The sequence below is a fragment of the Chiloscyllium plagiosum genome, unplaced genomic scaffold, assembly GCF_037043375.1.
Source record: "Chiloscyllium plagiosum isolate Xiang-an unplaced genomic scaffold, Cpla_swu_hap1 HiC_scaffold_44, whole genome shotgun sequence".
Taxonomy (NCBI): Eukaryota; Metazoa; Chordata; class Chondrichthyes; order Orectolobiformes; family Hemiscylliidae; genus Chiloscyllium; species Chiloscyllium plagiosum.
Genome location: NW_028270182.1, coordinates 8,842,019 through 8,860,361, shown reverse-complemented (window position 1 = coordinate 8,860,361; position 18,343 = coordinate 8,842,019). Strand labels below are relative to the sequence as shown.

General features: G+C 44.0%; 1 protein-coding gene across 3 annotated transcripts; it reads right to left on the bottom strand.

Annotated features, from left to right (window-relative positions):
• Positions 1-334: 334 nt before the first annotated feature.
• Positions 335-18,198, bottom strand: LOC148136891 (M1-specific T cell receptor alpha chain-like). Of its 3 annotated transcripts, none has more exons than XM_087982753.1 (5): positions 18,005-18,198; positions 13,014-13,373; positions 5,583-5,636; positions 5,387-5,440; positions 335-1,441 (listed from the first exon to the last, which is right to left on the bottom strand). In XM_087982753.1, exons 1-5 carry the CDS (start codon positions 18,060-18,062, stop codon positions 1,236-1,238), a joined length of 732 nt encoding a protein of 243 aa, XP_087838879.1. In that variant the 5' UTR covers positions 18,063-18,198; the 3' UTR covers positions 335-1,235. The 3 variants fall into 3 exon arrangements, with proteins under 3 accessions (XP_087838879.1, XP_087838880.1, XP_087838881.1); XM_087982754.1 differs by having other exon boundaries at positions 13,014-13,370; XM_087982755.1 differs by lacking the exon at positions 5,583-5,636.
• Between the last annotated feature and the right edge of the window lie 145 nt (positions 18,199-18,343).

The following is an 18,343-nucleotide window of genomic DNA, read 5'->3' as shown; positions in this document are numbered from 1 at the left end:
TGGGCACCAAAGGTTAAGTTACAAAGAGTGTTTACAAACTAGGGTTACATGCTCTGCAATTTTTGGTGGTAAAGGGCTGATTTGATTGAAGCTTTCAAAATATACAGAAGAACATGTACAATCAATTTAAAGAAAAGGAAATATTTCTACTGGTTGGGAAGTCGTCAGCTGGGGGCAGAGAGTAAAAAGTTTGGGTGTTGTTCTTGGGAGTGTGTGTGTATGTGTGTGTATGTATCTGTGTGTGTGTCTCTGTGAGTGTGTGTGTGTATGTGTGCGTATGTGTGTGTATGTATCTGTGTCTGTGTGTCTCTGTGAGTGTGTGTGTGCACGTATGTGTGTGTATGTATCTGTGTCTGTGTGTCTCTGTGAGTGTGTGTGTGTATATGTGTGTATGTATCTGTGTGTGTGTCTCTGTGAGTGTGTATGTATCTGTGTGTGTGTGTATGTGTATGTGTATCTGTGTGTTTCTCTGTGAGTGTGTGTATGTGTGTGTGTGTGTATGCCTATGTATGTGTCTATGTGTGTATGTGTCTGTGTGAGTGTGTCTGTGTGTATCTGTGTGTGTCTGTGTGTGTGTCTCTGTGAGTGTGTGTGTGTATGTGTATATGTGTCTATATGTGTATGTGTCTGTGTGTGCATGTGTGTGTCTATGTATGTGTCTATGTGTGTGTGTACAAGTGTCTGTGTGTGTGTGTCTATGCATGTGTCTATATGTGTGTGTGTGCGTGCGCGCATGTGTGTCTATGTGTGTGCATGAATGAGTATGTGTTTGTGTGTTTGTTTTTGTGTGTATATCTGTGCCTATGTGTACGAGTGTGTGTGTGTGCGTGTGTGGGGCTGAAAGGAAAAGGGAGGGAATGAAGGGGTGAGGGTGAGTGCGAGGTATGGGGAAGAGGTGAATGAGGGTCAGGGAACAGAAGAGGGGAGTGAGGGAAGGGGGAGAAGGTGAGGGGGAAGAGGGTGGTATGAGGGTGAGGCAGAGTGGAGAGGAGAGAGAGGGGAAGGATGAAGAGGAGGGTGAGAGAGCTTGAGGTGAATGGAGGTAATTGAAGGGTGGGGAGAGGAGGGAGAGCAGGGAATGAGGAGAAGTGGGGAGAGGGGTGAGAAAGTTGAGAGGAGGGAGTGGGGGGTTGGGGAGTGGAGAGAGGGGAGTGTGAGGACTGATACCAATACAGGAGTCTCTTTGCCTGGGGAGTGGGAGAAGGTCAGAAAGATCAACGATCCAGCCTTGTGTGCTACATGACTGAAACTGAGGAGACCCCTCTCCGAGCGACCCGGAAGTTCCCCTTATAACGCCTGATGTTGTAAGTCTGGCTTCTCTGGGAAAATTTCCATCTCATCCAGACGGAATATCCAAGGCCAGCAACCAGGGCGAGGGTGACGAGGCAGAGCAGCGAGATGAAACAGCTGAGCTCCATCATCGGTCTCGCGATCACATTCACTGCAGTGGGGAATGCATACACACGGTGATCTCAAATGTGCCCCAGTTCTCAAATCCCATCCTGACTCTTTATTCCCCAAACCCATCCAAACCACCAACCCCATCCCCAACTCCCCTTCCCCAACCCATCCCAAACATCAACCCCATCCCCTTCTCCAACTCCCCAAACCCATTCAAACCACCAACCCCATCCTCTTCTCCAACTCCCCAAACCCATCCAAACTACCAACCCAATCCCCTTCTCCAACTCCCCAAACCCATCCAAACCACCAACCCCATCCCCTTCTCCAACTCCCCAAACCCATCCCGACCATCAACCCCATCCAAACCACCAACCCCATCCCCTCCTCCAACACCCCAAACCCATCCCAGACCACCAACCCCATCCCCAACTCCCCTTTCCCAAACCCATCCCAAACATCAACCCCATCCCCAACTCCCCTTCCTCAAACCCATCCCAAACATCAACCCCATCCCCTTCTCCAACTCCCCAAACCCATCCCAAACCACCAACCTCATCCCCAACTCCCCTTCCCCAAACCCATCCCAAACATCAACCCCATCCCCTTCTCCAACTCCCCAACCCCATCCCCAACTCCCCTTCCCCAAACCCATCCCCATTCCTCATTCCTCATTGCCATCCCCCATTCCTTATTCCCATTCCTAACCCCCATCCCCATTACCACCCTCTCCTCAAAACCCACAGTATGCCCCATCCAACAACTTTGTCCCGCTCACCATTTACCTCAGTCTCTTTTACTCATTCTCTCTCAGGCTCTGTCTCATTTTTTCTGTCTGTCTCTTGTCTCTCTCAATTTCTCTTTGTCGCTCTGTCTCTTGCTACCCTCGTGCCTTTCTCTCTCCCTTGCTTTATCTCCCGCGCTCTTTGTCTCCATCTTTTCCTCTCTGTCTCTGAGTCTTCCTCTCTCTGTCTTTCTATCTCTCACTCACTTCTGTCTATGTCTCTTTGTCTTTCTGCTGCTCCCTCTCTCTCTCTCTGTCTCTCTCACTGTGTCTCCCCCTCCCTCCATCCCTCCCTCTTTCTCTTTGTCTCCTGCTGTCGCTCTCTCTGGCTCTCTCTCTGTCCCCCTGTACTCCTTTCTCAGTCTCTATGTGTCTTCCTCTCTCTCTTTTTCGCTGTCTCTGTTTCTCCTGCTCTCTCTCTGTCCCCCTTTCTCAGTCTCTGTGTCTCCCCGCCTCTCTCTCTCTTTCTCTGTCTGTTTCTCCTGCTCTCTATCTACCTCTCTTTCTCTACCACTCCCCTCTCTCTGCCTCTCTCTTTCTGTGTCTCTCCCTTTCTCTTTCCATCCCTCTCCCTCTCTGTCTCATCCTCTCGCTCTCTCTTTTTCCCCCTGTCTCTCATTCCCTCTCTCTCTCTCTATCTCCCCACCCTATCTCTCTGGCTCTCTGCCCATCAGTCTGTCTTGAGACTGAGACTCTGTCTGCCAGCAAGTGGCAGTGTTTCTTTTGTTTTACTGAAATCTAACTGAGATTAAGCTGCTGACTCATCAAGTGCTTGGTCTGACATTGGGGGACTGGAAACTTGATGAATGAAGGTAACTTCACACAGACAGGAGATAAACCTGCAGCAACTGAGCAGATGACGTGGCCCAATGCAGCTTATTCACTTTCAGTGTTGCTGAAAGTGCAGAGTCAGTGTTTTGAAGCTTCCGCAGTATTTGTAAGCAATGCAGAAAACAAAGGCTCAGGGACGTGACCACAGAGCTTCTCCAAAGTCTGGGACTCTGTTCCTGCTGTGCTGGGAGGTGACAGGTTTTGCAGTGAATTGCAAGCAACCCCCAATGTTAAAACCTGCCCACCCACAGATACCCCAACATTTGCAATTTAAAACGATCAGAGGGACAATGAGGAGAGTGATCCAGAGGCTTAGTTAGATTGAGTCAGGGCTATGGGGAGAGGATAGGGCAATGGGATTAGTTTGGAGATTGATACAGAGCTATGAGGAGAAAATATGACAATGGGATTAGTTTGGAGATTGATACAGGGCTATGGGGAGAGGATAGGGCAATGGGATTAGTTTGGAGATTGATATAGAGCTATGAGGAGAGAATAGGGCAATGGGATTAGTTTGGAGATTGATATAGGGCTATGGGGAGAGGATAGGGCAATGGGATTAGTTTGGAGATTGATATAGAGCTATGAGGAGAGAATAGGGCAATGGGATTAGTTTGGAGATTGATATAGGGCTATGGGGAGAGGATAGGGCAATGGGATTAGTTTGGAGATTGATACAGGGCTATGGAGAGAGAATTGGGCAATGGGATTAGTTTGGAGATTATTGAGTCTATGAGGAGAGTGTGAAGCAGTGTGACTGGTTAGGGATTGACACAGGGCCTTGGGGAGACAGTGTGGCAGTGTGACTTGTTAGAAATTAAGGCAGCCTATCCAGAGAAAGTCAAGCAATGGGATTAGTTTGGAGATTGATACAGGGCTATGAGGAGTGTGTGAAGCAATGTGGCTGGTTTGGGATGGATACAGAGCTCTGGGGAGACAGTGAGGCAGTGAGACTTATTAGAAATTAAGGCAGGACATTTCGGAGAGAGTCAAGCAATGGGATTAGTTTGGGTTTGATAAAGAGCTATGAGGAGAGAATGGAGCAGTGGGTTTAGTTTGGGATTGATATAGGGCAATGGGGACAGAGCAGGGCAAAGGGATTAGTTTTGTCATTGACACAGGGCAATGAGTAGAGAGTGGGGCAGTGGGATTACTTTGGGGATTGATACTGGACTATGAGGAGTGTATGGGACAGTGGGATCAGTTTGGAATTGATAAAGGACTATGGGGAGAGAGCAGCACTGTGGGAGTAGTTTGGAGATTGTCACAAGACTGAGGATGAATCAATTTGATTATCCTGGGATTGAGACTGGACTATGGGGAGTGAGCAAGCTTGTAGAATTGGTTTGGTGTTGTCATGGGGCTATAGGAAGAGAGTCTGACAGTGGAATTACTTTCAGGTACATGACTTCACACATGTGGAGTTTGTGATGATGCACGTCTATGAGAAGAGTGTGACCCAATGGGATTTATTTACAGATAATGCATTGGTGCCTGATTGATGGTTCATGCCAAATTTAGAGATTGGATTTTTAAAAAGTGGCATATAGTCTGGTCATATTTCTGAAGTTCTCTATTGTGGTCCTGTGGCTGAGTGACATTATGAACACTACTCCAGGGAAATAAGTTGTGCTTGGTGATTAGGACTGGTGAATATATTTTGTTTTTAAAGTAAACACTTCAGTTTGAGACTGGGTCTCCACTGTGTTCACAAAAAAAAAGTAACTGCTTATCTATTAGATTGATATTTGTGATCTTTCTCTTTTTCATTTCTAAACATTTGTGAGACCTTGCTAAAACTCCACAAGGCAGATCACAGCTGGAGTACAGTGAACAGTTTTGGGCCCCTTATCTAAGGAAAGATAGATTGGCATTGGAGGCAGTCCAGGGAAGATTCATATGGCTGACATCAAGTATGTACTGACTGTTTTATAGGGACTGTTTTATAATGACAGGTTGAGTGCATTAGGCCTGTAATCACTGGAGTTTAGAAGAATGTGAGGCTACCTTATTGGAACATACAAGATTCTTACGGGACTGGACAGGGAAGAGGTTGTTTCCCCTTGTGAGAGAGCTTAGGACAAGAGGGCATTATCTCAGGATAAGGGGTCACCCATTACAAAAAGTGATGAGGAGGAATTTCTTTAGCTTTGTTTTCATTGGACATTTGACAATCTTTAAGTCAGTGAACAACAATCCTCACTGTTTGTTACCCTATTAACACAGAGCTTGCTGTGATATAGGTTAAATATAATTCTGAAACTGAAACCTATTCAAAAATATATCTTTAAAATCCCTGAACCTCCTTATCTGCTTTATCAGACATTCCAAACTCTTTTGTTAACCAGAGACATGTTTCCCTGCACTTACCAGTAAATCCGAGGATCATTTTGGACACGTTTGTTCCTGGATTTGTTCCATTGCCTGAGAGAGGAAGAAATAACTTGCCTTTATAGAGTACCTTTCACATCCCCAGAAGATCCCCTTAATTCACTCTGAGCTGACACAGAGAATAACAAAGGTTAAAGGAGCAGAACAAATCATAAAATGCAACCAAGAAACTTACTAGAAAGGTCTTCAATGTGTTTGGGTTCCTTTCTGTATTGATTTGTCCTGTTTCCTGGGGCAACAGAGATATCTTTATATCCTCAGAATGTCCCAACATAATTTACAATTAACTTTTCTCAAATTCCTTCCACAACCTTTAATTGCGATGTCACGCTGACCAATTTACACACAGTAAAATCCCAAATGAGCAAATAAGTTAGAAGATTAAGCAATTTGCTTTGTTTCCTCTAGTCTTGCTTGAGGGTGAACAGAATAGTCAGCAGATATCATTATCCTTCTTTGATATATCTTAAAAAAAAACAGAGAATGTTGGTGAAACTCAACAGGTCTGGCAATATATATGCAGAGAGAAAAACAGGGTTAACATTTTGAATCTGGTATGAAAGGAGCTGGAAAATGGTAGTTTTTACATGATTGATGGAGGGGAAGAAGAGGAGTGAGAGAATGGTGAGGGTTCCCAGATTAAAAGACAATGGGAGTACTAATCATGGTGGTAAAGGAGCAATTGAGATGAAAAATAGGTGTAAATGAAGGGTTTAATAGGAAAAAAGTGATCCACTTTGTTGATATCAAACTCAACAAGACCCAAACAAAACTTATTGAGGTGGGGTGGGGGTGTGGCATGTGAGATGGAAGAGTATATAAGAAAAATGAAGTCGCTCTCTGAAGGTGTGGAATTCAATATTGAATCATACAAATTGTCAAGTTCCTGAGTGGGGAAATAAGGAGTTGTTCCTCAAACTAAAGAACTGCAGATCTGCAAGGATCTGTTCTGGGGCTACTGATGTGTGTCATCTTTGATAAATAACCTGGATGAGGGCGTAGAAAGATGGGTTAGTAAATTTGCGGATGACACTAAGGTCGGTAGTGTTGTGGATAGTTGGATGTTGCAGGTTACAGAAGGACATAGATAAGCTGCAGAGCTGGGCTGAGAGGTGGCAAATGGACTTTAGTACAGAAAAGTGTGAGGTGATTCACTTTGGAAGAAGTAACAGGAATACAAAATACTGGGTTATTGGTAAGATTCTTGGTAGTGTAGGTGAGCAGAGAGATCTGTGTCCATGTATATAAATCCCTGAAAGTTGCCACCCAGGTTGATAAGGTTGTTAAGAAGGCATATGGTGTGTTAGCTTTTATTAGTAGAGAGATTAAGTTTCAGTGCCATGAGGTCATGCTGCAGCTGCACAAACTCTGGTGAGGCCGCACTTGGAATATTACATACAGTTCTGGCCACTGTATTATAAGAAGAATGTGGAAGCTTTGGAAAGGGTTCAGAGGAAATTTACTAGGATGTTGTCTGGTATGGAGGGAAGATATTATGAGGAAAGGAAAAGGGATTTGAAGCTGTTTCCATGAGATAGAAGGAGGTTGAGAGGTGACTTAACTGAGACATATAAGATAATCAGAGGGTTAGATAGGGTGGACAGTGAGACCTTTTTTCCTCAGATGGTAATGGATAGCACGAGGGAACATAGCTTTAAATTGAGGGGTGATAGACATAGGACAGATGTCAGAGGTAGTTTCTTTACTCAGAGAGTAGTAAGAGTGTGGAATGCCCTGCCTGAAACAGTAGTAGACTTGCCAACTTTAAGGACGTTTAAGTGGTCATTGGATAGACATGTGGATGAAAATGGATTAGTGTTGGTTAGATGGGCTTCAGATTGGTTTCACAGGTCACAGCACAGCAGGTCAGGCAGCATCCAGGGAACAGGAGATTCGACGTTTCGGGCACAGGCCCTTCTTCAGGAATGGATTCCTGAAGAAGGGCCTGTGCCCAAAACGTCGAATCTCCTGTTCCCTGGATGCTGCCTGACCTGCTGTGCTGTTCCAGCAATAAAGTTTCAACTTTGATCTCCAGCATCTGCAGACCTCACTTTCTCTTCACAGGTCACCACAACATCGAGGGCTGTAATGTTCCATATTCTACATTCTATGATGCCAGAGATCTGAAACAAAAACAGAAATTGCTGGCAAAAATCAGCAGAGTCTGGCAACATGCATGGGGAAAGAAAAAGCAGAGTTAATTTTGATTCTTCTTAGTTCATTGGTACTGTGGAGCCCTTTGCCACATCCTGTACAGTTACGTAGGAGCCCCATTGAATTTCCTGACTGGAAGAGGGCAGCTGAGACATTGATCACTGCTTTAGGAGTCATAGAGGTTATTTTTTAAATCATTATTTTTTATATAGCACGGGCAGGCAGTGGAGTAGTGGTAATGTCACTGCATTAATCACCCAGAATGTCACGTTAATATTTCTGCAGACATAGGGACAAATACTATTGTGGATGATGGGGAAATCTGAATTCAGTATAAATCTGAATTTAATAAGAAAACTAACCTAATGGTGACATTTAAAGCACTGTAAATTGTCATTGATAAACAAAATGTTCACTAAAGTCCTTTTGGAAAGGAAATCTGCCATTTTATTTGCTCTGGCCTATGCGTGACTCTAGGCTTACAGTAATATGGTTGTTTCTTAACTACCCTCTGGTCATGGATCTTGGCTTGCCAGTGCTCCCATATTTCCTGAATAAATAAAATGTCTTTTTTGTCTATTCTTCCATCTATGGAATGCTTTATACAGCTCATGTTAAAGATGGCAATAGCAAATTGTTTCTGGAGGGGTTTGATTCTCAGGAGGACAGTCAGAGGTTGACCTGTCAGAGCAGTGACTGTTCCCAAACAATGAACTGGGGATTGAACCCACAATTTGTTGTCTTGCAGTGTTCCTATTTCACAGCAGCACAGAATTGTTATTGTACAGAAGGAGGATATTCAGCCCATCTTGCCTGCACTAGCTCTTGAAACACATCCATCATAGGACAAGTGAAACAGAGACACGCACGAGAATCCCAAGAAGCATGGCATTCCAACTGGAACTCTATCAACAAACACATTGTCTTGGATTCCATTTACCACCCACTGAAGGAAAGAACAGGAAATGACATCACCACAGGAAATGATATCACCACAGGAAATGCCATCACCAACCCAAGGAAACCGAAACACAAAAATAGAAAGTGAGCCATACAGCCAGTGCTTCATTCAGAAGCTCACCTAGTATGGTGACGAAACATCTGAAAACAAACATTCCAGATCAGTGAGCAAACCTACATCCAGAACTACTAGTTCGCTTTGGGAAAACTGTTCAGTTTGGACAAGTTGGACTGAAGGGTCTGTTTCTGTGCTGTGTGACACTATGACTCTATAATTCCTGTCTGTCCCCCAATACCTCTGTGCACTATTTCTACTGAAATAATCTTCCAGCGCCTCCAGGTTCTTTGTAATTTTTCAGCTGCTGATAAATCCAGCTGGAAATTTCAGCCTGCAAACTTTGATGCATGATGTGTTTCATTCTCTGCCACTTGCAGCCAATGCAGGCTGCAATGAGAATATGAAGGTCAAAGTTAAAAATCACACAACACCAGATTTTAGTCCAACAGCTTTATTTGAAAGCACTAGCTTTCAGAGTGCTGCTCCTTCATCAGGTGGTTGTGGAGTATAAGACCGTAAGATACAGAATTTATAGCAAAAGCTTACAGAGTTATGTAACTGAAATTATATCTTGAAAAAGACCTAGACTGTTTGTTAGGTCTCTCATCTTTTAAAATGATCATGCTGGTTTCAGTTCTTTCATATGTAAATCTCAGAACTTTTTAAAAGTCACATTCTCAAGTGAACTTTAACAGTAGGTGCCATGTCATCTCAGATAATGCATTGAAGGTGTGAGGTGCCCTGTGTGATGCTGTCTGTGTCCCAATGTTCAGACTGGTTCTATTTCTGCAAAAGAGATTTACAGAATCTTACATGGATTCATGCAGTTTTTGAGCAAAATAAAATGTAATTCTGCAAGTACAAATTCACCCTAAAAACTTATATGTGTCCGTGTGTGTGTGTGTGCGTGTGTGTGTGTGGAGGGCTTATGAGCGATTTTGAAAGAGTGTGAGTGTAAAGGGATATAAGTTGTGAGAGGGTGTGTGTATGGGAGTGCATGTGTGAGCGTATGAGAGAGAGCTTATGTATGAGAGAAGGTCTGCATGAGTGAATGGGTCTGTAGGAGTGTGTGTGTGTGTGTGTATGTAGTGCAGTGGGGTCACCTGTAGTGTGACATGAAGCAAGGTCCTGGTTGAGGACATTCCCACTGATACCCATGGTGATGGCCTCAACTGGGACCTTGGGTTCATGTCACACTACAGATGACCCCACTGCACTACACACACAAACACACACATACATGCACACACACACACATGCTCCTACAGACCCATTCACTCATGCAGACCCTCTCTCATACACAAACTCTCTCTCATACACAAACTCTGTTTAATGTGCTCACACATGCACTCCCACACTCACACCCTCTCACAGACTTATTCCCCCCTTTACACTCACACTCACAAACATACACACTCTCTTACAGACACTCATACCAAACACCCCCCACACACAAACCCACATACATACAAACTCACAGACATATCAGTTTAATTAACACTTGCAGAATTACATTTTATTTTGCTCAAAAACTGCATGAATCCATGTAAGATTCTGTAAATCCCTTTTGCAGAAATAGAGTCAGTCTGAACATTGAGGCCAGATAGCCTCACGCAAGCCACCTCACACCTTCAATGCATTATCTGAGGTGACATGGGACCTATTGTTAAAGTTCACTTGAGAGTGTAACTTTTAAAAAGTTCTGGGATTTACATATGAAAGAACTGAAACCAACCATCTAAAAGATGAGAGACGTAACCAACAATCCAGGTCTTTGTACACCCCAGTCCAACTCCGGCACCTCCAAATCTATGAAGGTCAGCTATAAAAATGAGATTGTTCACCCTTTCATGCCTACCTGACTTGATGGACTGTCTGCGATAAACACGAAAATGATTCAAGTGAGGTGTAATATTAATAAAAACTCTTTTTCTTGGACCATTTAGAAGAGCATACAAGCTCCACAGTACGGCTGGCTATGGAGATGAAATATCCCAGCATGCACTGCAGCGCAGCAAGTCTCCTATTAAAATGACGGGACCCGTTATTTCTGTTTGTGAAAGGTACGGGGAGAGTTCAACCTGCATTGCTCCCGCTTGTCCATCACAGTTGACGTGTCCAAAGCAACATTTCGCAATCCACAACCATGTGACAGAACACAAATGTAGAAAGGGAGAGAGGAAAAGAGGAAGAAGAGAATGAAAATAAGGAACGAATTTTAATGAAACTTGCGCCAGGCACAGTTTTACCAGTTCTAACTTGCTGCAAGAGTTCGGCTCTGATGTTTTATTCCCAGATAGATGTGGAGGTGCTGGTGTTGGACTGGGGTGGACAAAGTTAAAAATCATACAACACCAGATTATAGTCCAACAGGTTTATTTGGAAGTGCAGTACAAGCTTTTGAAGCACTGCTTTTCGTCAGATAGCTACTGGAGTAGGATCATAGCATTTATAGGCGAAAGTGGGTACTGCAGCTGCTGGAGATTAGAGTCAAGATTAGAGTGGTGCTGGAAAAGCACAGCAGGCCAGGCAGCCTCATTTCTGATGAAGGGCTTTTGCCCAGAATGTCGATTTTCCTGCTCCTCGGATGCTGCCTGGCCTGCGTGTTTTTCCAGCACTACTCTAATTTTGACTCACAGAATTTATAGCAAAAGATCATAGTGTCAAACAAATGATGCAATATATTGAACAAACCTAGATTGTTGTTAAGTCTTTCATTTTTAAGGATGGGTTTCAATTCATTAATATGTAAATCCAAAAATGTGACTTCAAAGAAGTTCTGGGATTTACATATTAATGAACCGAAACTTGCAACTCATTCTAAAAGATGAAAGCCTGAACAGCAGTCTAGGTTTGTATGACATTATGATCTTTTGCTTTAAATTCTGTGATCTGTGATTATACTCCACTTGCTACCTGATGAAGGAGCAATGTTCTGAAAGCTTCCAAATAAACCTGTTGGACACAAACCTGGCGTTGTCTGATTTTTAACTTCATCCCCGATTTTCACAGTGTTATTCAGGACACCTGACCACAAAGATGCTGGATCGTTAAATATAAGGGCAGAAAGTGAGAATTCAATAACCCCCTACTTTCTCCCCTACTCTACTATTTAATCTTTCATAGAACACAGAACATAGAAAAATACAGCGCAGTACAGGCCCTTTGGCCCTCGATGTTGCGCCGATCCAAGCCCACCTAACCTACACTAGCCGACTATCCTCCATATGCCTATCCAATGCCCGTTTAAATGCCCATAAAGAGGGAGAGTCCACCACTGTTACTGGCAGGGCATTCCATGAACTCACGACACACTGAGTAAAGAATCTACCCCTAACATCTGTCCTACCTACCACCCCTTAATTTAAAGCTATGCCCCATCGTAATAGCTGACTCCATACATGGAAAAAGGTTCTCATGGTCAACCCTATCTAAACCCCTAATCATCTTGTACACCTCTATAAAGTCACCCCTAAACCTTCTTTTCTCCAATGAAAACAGCCCTAAGTGCCTCAGCCTTTCCTCATACGATCTTCCTACCATGCCAGGCAACATCCTGGTAAACCTCCTCTGCACCTGTTCCAGTGCCTCCACATCCTTCCTATAGTATGGCGACCAAAACTGCACACAATACTCCAGATGCGGCCGCACCAGAGTCTTATACAACTGCAACATGCCCTCAGGGCTCCGGAACTCAATTCCTCTACCAATAAAAGCCAGTACACCACATGCCTTCTTCACCGCACTATTTACCTGGGTGGCAACTTTCAGAGATCTGTGTACATGGACACCAAGATCCCTCTGCTCATCCACACTACCAAGTATCCGACCATTAGCCCAGTACCCCGTCTTTTTGTTACTCTTCCCAAAGTGAATCACCTCACACTTACCTACATTGAACTCCATTTGCCACCTTTCTGCCCAGCTGTGCAACTTATCTATATCCCGCTGTAACCTGATACATCCTTCCTCACTGTCAAACACATCCTTCCTCACTTTCATTTTTGTCATGGCACCATTGCCAAGTCCAGTATTGTTGCCAGTCCCTAATGGCACTTGAACTGAGTGCTTTGCTTGGCCACTTCAGAAGGCAATTAAGACCCAGCTGCACTGGCTGTTGGTATGGAGTCACATATAAGTCAAAATAGGTAAGGATGGCAGATTTTCTCTCCTAAAAGTGGAATTGATAAATTAATTTTGTACATTTTGTACGTGTCAAAAAAAACCCAAATCAAATGCCCAGAAAACCAATGATTCCTTGTTTTTAACATACTTGTGGTTGAGGCTCTGGGGGAGAGAGGTCATAAGGTTGACCACCACAAAACATTTCTCCTCAGCTTAGTCCCAAAAGGCTGCAACTGCACATGAGCTGCCAAGTCAGTGCCAATTAAATGCTGATGCAGGCATTAGTTGAAGGGGGTGACACTCCTGTACCTGGTATGACATGAAGCTGGGTCCCACGCCCCTTCATCTGGATAATGGGCAGAGGCTCGAGGAGTTCGACGAGGCAGATGTAGAGGCCACTGTCACTGGCGATGGCACCACTGATGCGCAACAAGGAGCTCCTCGCTTGCAGGTCCACCTCAAGTACCAGTCTCTTGCTGGTCTTGCCTCCCTTAACGTTGCCAGGCACAATCGCATACACCTCACCTTCGGGCAGATTCCACTGTAAGGCTACCAGTTGTGACGGATGATTGGACGGGTCAAAGTGGCAATATAGTGCCACATCATCCCCTTCCTCCACCTTCAACAAGTCGGGAGACTGGTGGACCCCACCATGAACTGGACCTCCTGCTTTAAGAAAGAGAAAAAGGTAAGTAGACTAATTAGCAAAGTTAGAACATGTGAACTTCAGTGTGAGTTTGCCAGTTTGATACAACATCAGCTGGACAGGAAGAGACAGAGAGTAATGGTGGAGAGTTGTTTTTCAGATTAGTGGCCATAGTGATCCACAGGATTTGGTACTGGGTCCACTTATATCAATAACTTAGATAAGAATACCGAAGACATGGTTAGAAAGTTTGTAGATGACAACAAATTTGGTCAAAATAGTGGACAGTCTAGAAGGTTATCTAAGAGTGCAAAGAGATCAACTGATTCAATGGGCTGAAGAGTGGCAGATGGAGTTTAATTTGGATAAATGTAAGGTGTTGCATTTTAGCAAAACAAACAAGGGCAGGATTTGTACAATTAAAAGTAGGGCCTTGGGTAGTGTTGTAGAACAGAGACGCAGGGGTTCATGTGTATTATTCTTAGAAATGTAAAGACAAGGTGGTTAAGAAGGTGTTTAGCATGCTTGTCTTCATTGCTCAGGCCTTTTAGTAAAGGAATTGGGATGTTATGTTGAGGTTAAACAGGACATTGGTGCAACCTTTTCTGGAGTCCAGTTCCAGTCGCCTTGTTATAGGAAGGATATTATTACGCTGGTGAGGATTTAGAAGAGATTTACCAGGACGTTGCCAGGAATGGAGGGTTTTGAGTTCTAAGGAGGGGCTGCATAGGCTGGGACTTCTTTCACTGGAATGTAGGAGATTGAGAGGTGATCTTACAGAGGTTTATAAAATGGTGAGGGGTGTGGACAAGGTGATGATAGGTGTCTTTTCCCTAGGGTGGGGAATTATAAGATTTGGGGAAATATTTTTAAGGTGAGAGGAGAAAAATAAAAAGAAGACATGAGAGGCAATTTTTTTCACACAGGAAGTAGTTTATGTGTGGAATGAATATCCAGAGGAAGTGGTGTAAGCGGGTACAATTACAGCACACAAATAGGAAAGATTTGGAGAGGGATGGGCCAAGTGCAGGCAGGTGGGACTAGTTTAATTTGGGATTATGGTCAGGGTGGACTGAAGGGTCTGTTTCCATCCTGTATGATTCTCTAAGTCAACCCCGACCATTGAATTGGACTGGACCTGCTACCTCGGCTTAGCTCAAGCCCCAGACCCATTGAAGAAAACAAGGTTTGTATTTATATAGTGCCTTCCCGCAACCCTGAGGATGTCCCAAAGTCTGTTGCGGCCAAGAAAATTGGATTGTGACTACAAGAAAATTTTATTGTAGATCAACCAATCTGCTCATGGTAAGTTCCCAGTGTGAAAATGACCAGATTTTATCTCATAGTGATGTTAGAGTGATGGAGGATAGAGTTGGGTCCAGAGTATCATGGAGAAGGATTTATTTAAAATCTGACTGTGAGACCTTTCAGCTCCACTTGTGAGAGCAGGTGATTAAGTCTCCTGTCCCAAAAGTAGTGCCTCTGACAGTGCGGAAGTCCCTCAGTGCTGCAAAGGGAATTCTAGTCTTAGCCTTCTGGAATGGGACACAATCCCAAGACCTTCTGACTCAAATGTGAGGATGCTATCTACCACACCACATGCCACACATGATCAAAGGTGTCTCTCCAGTGCAGTTCCTGAAGAGGGTAAAACTTTTTCATGGAATCGTTCAGCGTACAAGACGTTAAACTGATGCCTGGATCAAGTAGGAAGAAGAAGATTACCTCAATAGGCCAGGCACTGTTCATTATTTATTTAACATCACTGCCAAATAGATCATCAGTCATTGTCACATTGGTGTTGGTGGGATCTTGCTGTGCATACATTGACTGCCATGTTTCCTACATTTGAAGAGTGACAACTCTCCAAACCCTCATTCAGTGGCTCTGAAATGCTTTGGGATGTTCTAAGATTGCAAAAAGGTGCTACTCAAACGAAAGGCCTTCTTTGGAAATATAATGGACAGATCAACTCTGAGATAACATTGGAGGCAAAGCTCCCTGCTCAAAACCTGCCTCTACACTGCCTCTCCCACCAAACACTCACAGGACAGGGACAGCGCGGGGTTTGATACAGAATAAAGCTCCCTCTACACTGTACCTCAGGAAACAGTCTCAGGGCAGAGACAGCATAGGGTTATGATTTGGAGTTGCTGGTGTTGAACCGGGCTGGACAAAGTTAAAAATCACACAACACGAGGTTATAGTCCACCAGGTTTATTTGGAAGCACTAGCTTTCGGGCATTGCCTCTTCATCAGGTGACCACAGGTTCCACAAAGGTTAGACACAGTGTAATATTCTCTCGACACTGTTCATCAGCAAAAACTCCCAGGATAGGGACAGCACAGGGCTAGGTATAGAGTACAGCTCCTCTAAACTGTCTCCATCAAACACTCGCAGGACAGGGATAACACAGGATTAGATACAGAGTAAAGTTCCCTCTACACTGTCCCCATCAAACACTCCCAGGACAGGGTTAGGTACAGACTAAAGCTCCCTCTACACTGTCCCCATCAAACACTCTCAGGACAGGGTTAGATACAGACTAGAGCTCCCTCTACACTGTCCCCATCAAATACTCTCAGGACGGTTAGGTACGGACTAAAGCTCCCTCTACACTGTCCCCATCAAACACTCCCAGGACAGGGTTAGGTACGGACTAAAGTTCCCTCTACACTGTCCCCATCAAACACTCTCAGGACAGGGTTAGGTATGGACTAATGCTCCCTCTACACTGTCCCCATCAAACACTCTCAGGACAGGGTTAGGTATGGACTAAAGCTCCCTCTAAACTGTCCCCATCAAACACTCCCAGGACGATTAGGTATGGACTAAAGTTCCCTCTACACTGTCCCCATCAAATACTCTCAGGACGGTTAGGTACGGACTCAAGTTCCCTCTACACTGTCCCCATCAAACATTCTCAGGACAGGGTTAGGTATGGACTAATGCTCCCTCTACACTGTCCCCATCAAACATTCTCAGGACAGGGTTAGGTATGGACTAAAGCTCCCTCTACACTGTCCCCATCAAACACTCCCAGGACAGGGTTAGGTACGGACTAAAGTTGCCTCTACAGTGTACCCATCAAACACTCCCAGGATAGGGACAGCATCGAGTTAGACACAGAGTGAAGCCCTCTCTACACTTTTAAACTGCAAGTAAACTGAATGTAAAGCTTACTTTACTTTTTTAAACTGAAAATAAAGTTCCCTCTACCGTTTTAAACTGACAGCAAAGCTCTATCTACACTGTTGAGAGTGTGTTTGGCTGGAAAAGCACGGCAGGTCAGACAGCATCCGAGGAGCAGGAGAATCGATGTTTCGGGCATAAGCCCTTCATCAGGAATGTCTCTCAAAACTGCCAGGACAGGGATAGCATAGTGATACATGCAGATAAAGCTCCTCTTCACAGAAGCACCTAATGGTTCCTGCACAGACAGAGGCCATTCACCCTGTCGGCTCTATACTGGCTTTCCTTAGGAGCAGGTCATTAAGTGACTCACCATCACCATCCCCCTGTAATCCTGCACTTCCTGCCTTTTGAGTAACACAATGCAATTCCCTCTTGGATAACTCAATTGACCCCAGTCCCACTGCACTCTCACGGAGGCAGAACAGGAATTTCCTGAGGTGAACAAAGATCAAACCAGGAAAGTAGAGAGAGATTCATATCAGCAAGACAGGTTGGGAAGCAGTGAGAGAGAAAGAGAGACAGAGAGAAAATGAACAGCCAGAAAAATACTTAGAGATGGAGAGAGTCAGACTGAGTGTTGAATTTTTTGTGGAGGTAAAAATGGCAATATGAAGTTTTAAAGAAATGTTGATAAGATGGATATTTAAATAGACTGATAGATCTACAAAAAAAAGACAAGACAAAGATATGAGGAAAACCTGTGTTAAGGTGTTGCCTCTCATTTTAAAAATGCTGATGTCTTCTCAGCAATAGTGATACTTTTGAAGGTAGATGGGAGTAAAGGCACCACATGACTCATTAGAGAGAGATATAAAGCTTGCAGAAGTTTAACCTGGAGGTCACCACATCTCAGGTGAGGGGGGCAGTCGAGAAGGATTATCCTTCATGGTAACTCTATGGTAGTACGATATGCAGTAAACCCACTATACATCCAACTGAGCTAACTAAACTGAACTATGCCTTAATCAGCAGCTGGATAGATAGATAAATTAGATGGATAGATAGACAGACAGAGGGATGGATGCAAAAGCAGAAATTGCTGGAAAAGCTCAGCAGGTCTAGCAACATCTATGGAGAGAAATCAGAGTTAATGTTTTGGGTTGAGTGACCCTTCCTCAGAAGTTTTAGGGTTAAGTTTAAGGTTAAGACTAAGGTTAGAGTTAATTCTGAGGAAGAGTCACTCATTCCAAAAATATTATCTCCGATTTCTCTCCACAGATGCTTTCAGACCCACGGAGCTTTTCCAGCAAGTTCTGTTTTTATTTCTGATTTATAACATCTGCAGTTCTCTTGGTTATTAGATAGATGGTGGACAGAGAGATAGACAGACAGACAAAAATGCAGAAAGGTAGTTTGATAGATAGATAGGTAGATAGGTAGGATAATAGATAAATAGATAGATAGATAGATAGTTGACTATGAAATGGAAGGAGGATGATTTCTCCTGTTCTATGTTACCTTGAATTAATAACAGCAAGAGACTGATTCCAGTCACACTGGAGAGCTTCATATTCATCGCCAACCACAGGCTGCTCAACAATCTTGGGCCTGCAAGAAATTCACAATCAGCAGAGTCTTACATTGGAGAACCATCACCCGCAAGGAATCAGGCTGGAACTGAATCCTGTGCAGAAAGACCTCAACTCTGAACTGTGTTCCTATTCTCAGTATGACATGCATTAGCCCTGTCGGGGCATGCTGGGACAATTTTAATCTGACTCACTGTCTCTGCTGTCGCCATGGAGAACCATTTAACTTTTAACCTCTTTCAATTTCCTCTTTGATTCCAGGACAGAT

Excerpts from the sequence above, each read along its gene's own strand:
- LOC148136891 (XM_087982753.1), bottom strand. The coding sequence starts at position 18,062 with ATGAATATGAAGCTCTCCAGTGTGACTGGAATCAGTCTCTTGCTGTTA. Across the intron at positions 5,637-13,013 it reads CCAGCTTCATGTCATACCAG|GAAACAGGACAAATCAATAC; the intron begins GTACAGGAGTGT and ends CTGTTGCCCCAG. Across the intron at positions 1,442-5,386 it reads AATGATCCTCGGATTTACTG|TGAATGTGATCGCGAGACCG; the intron begins GTAAGTGCAGGG and ends TCCCCACTGCAG.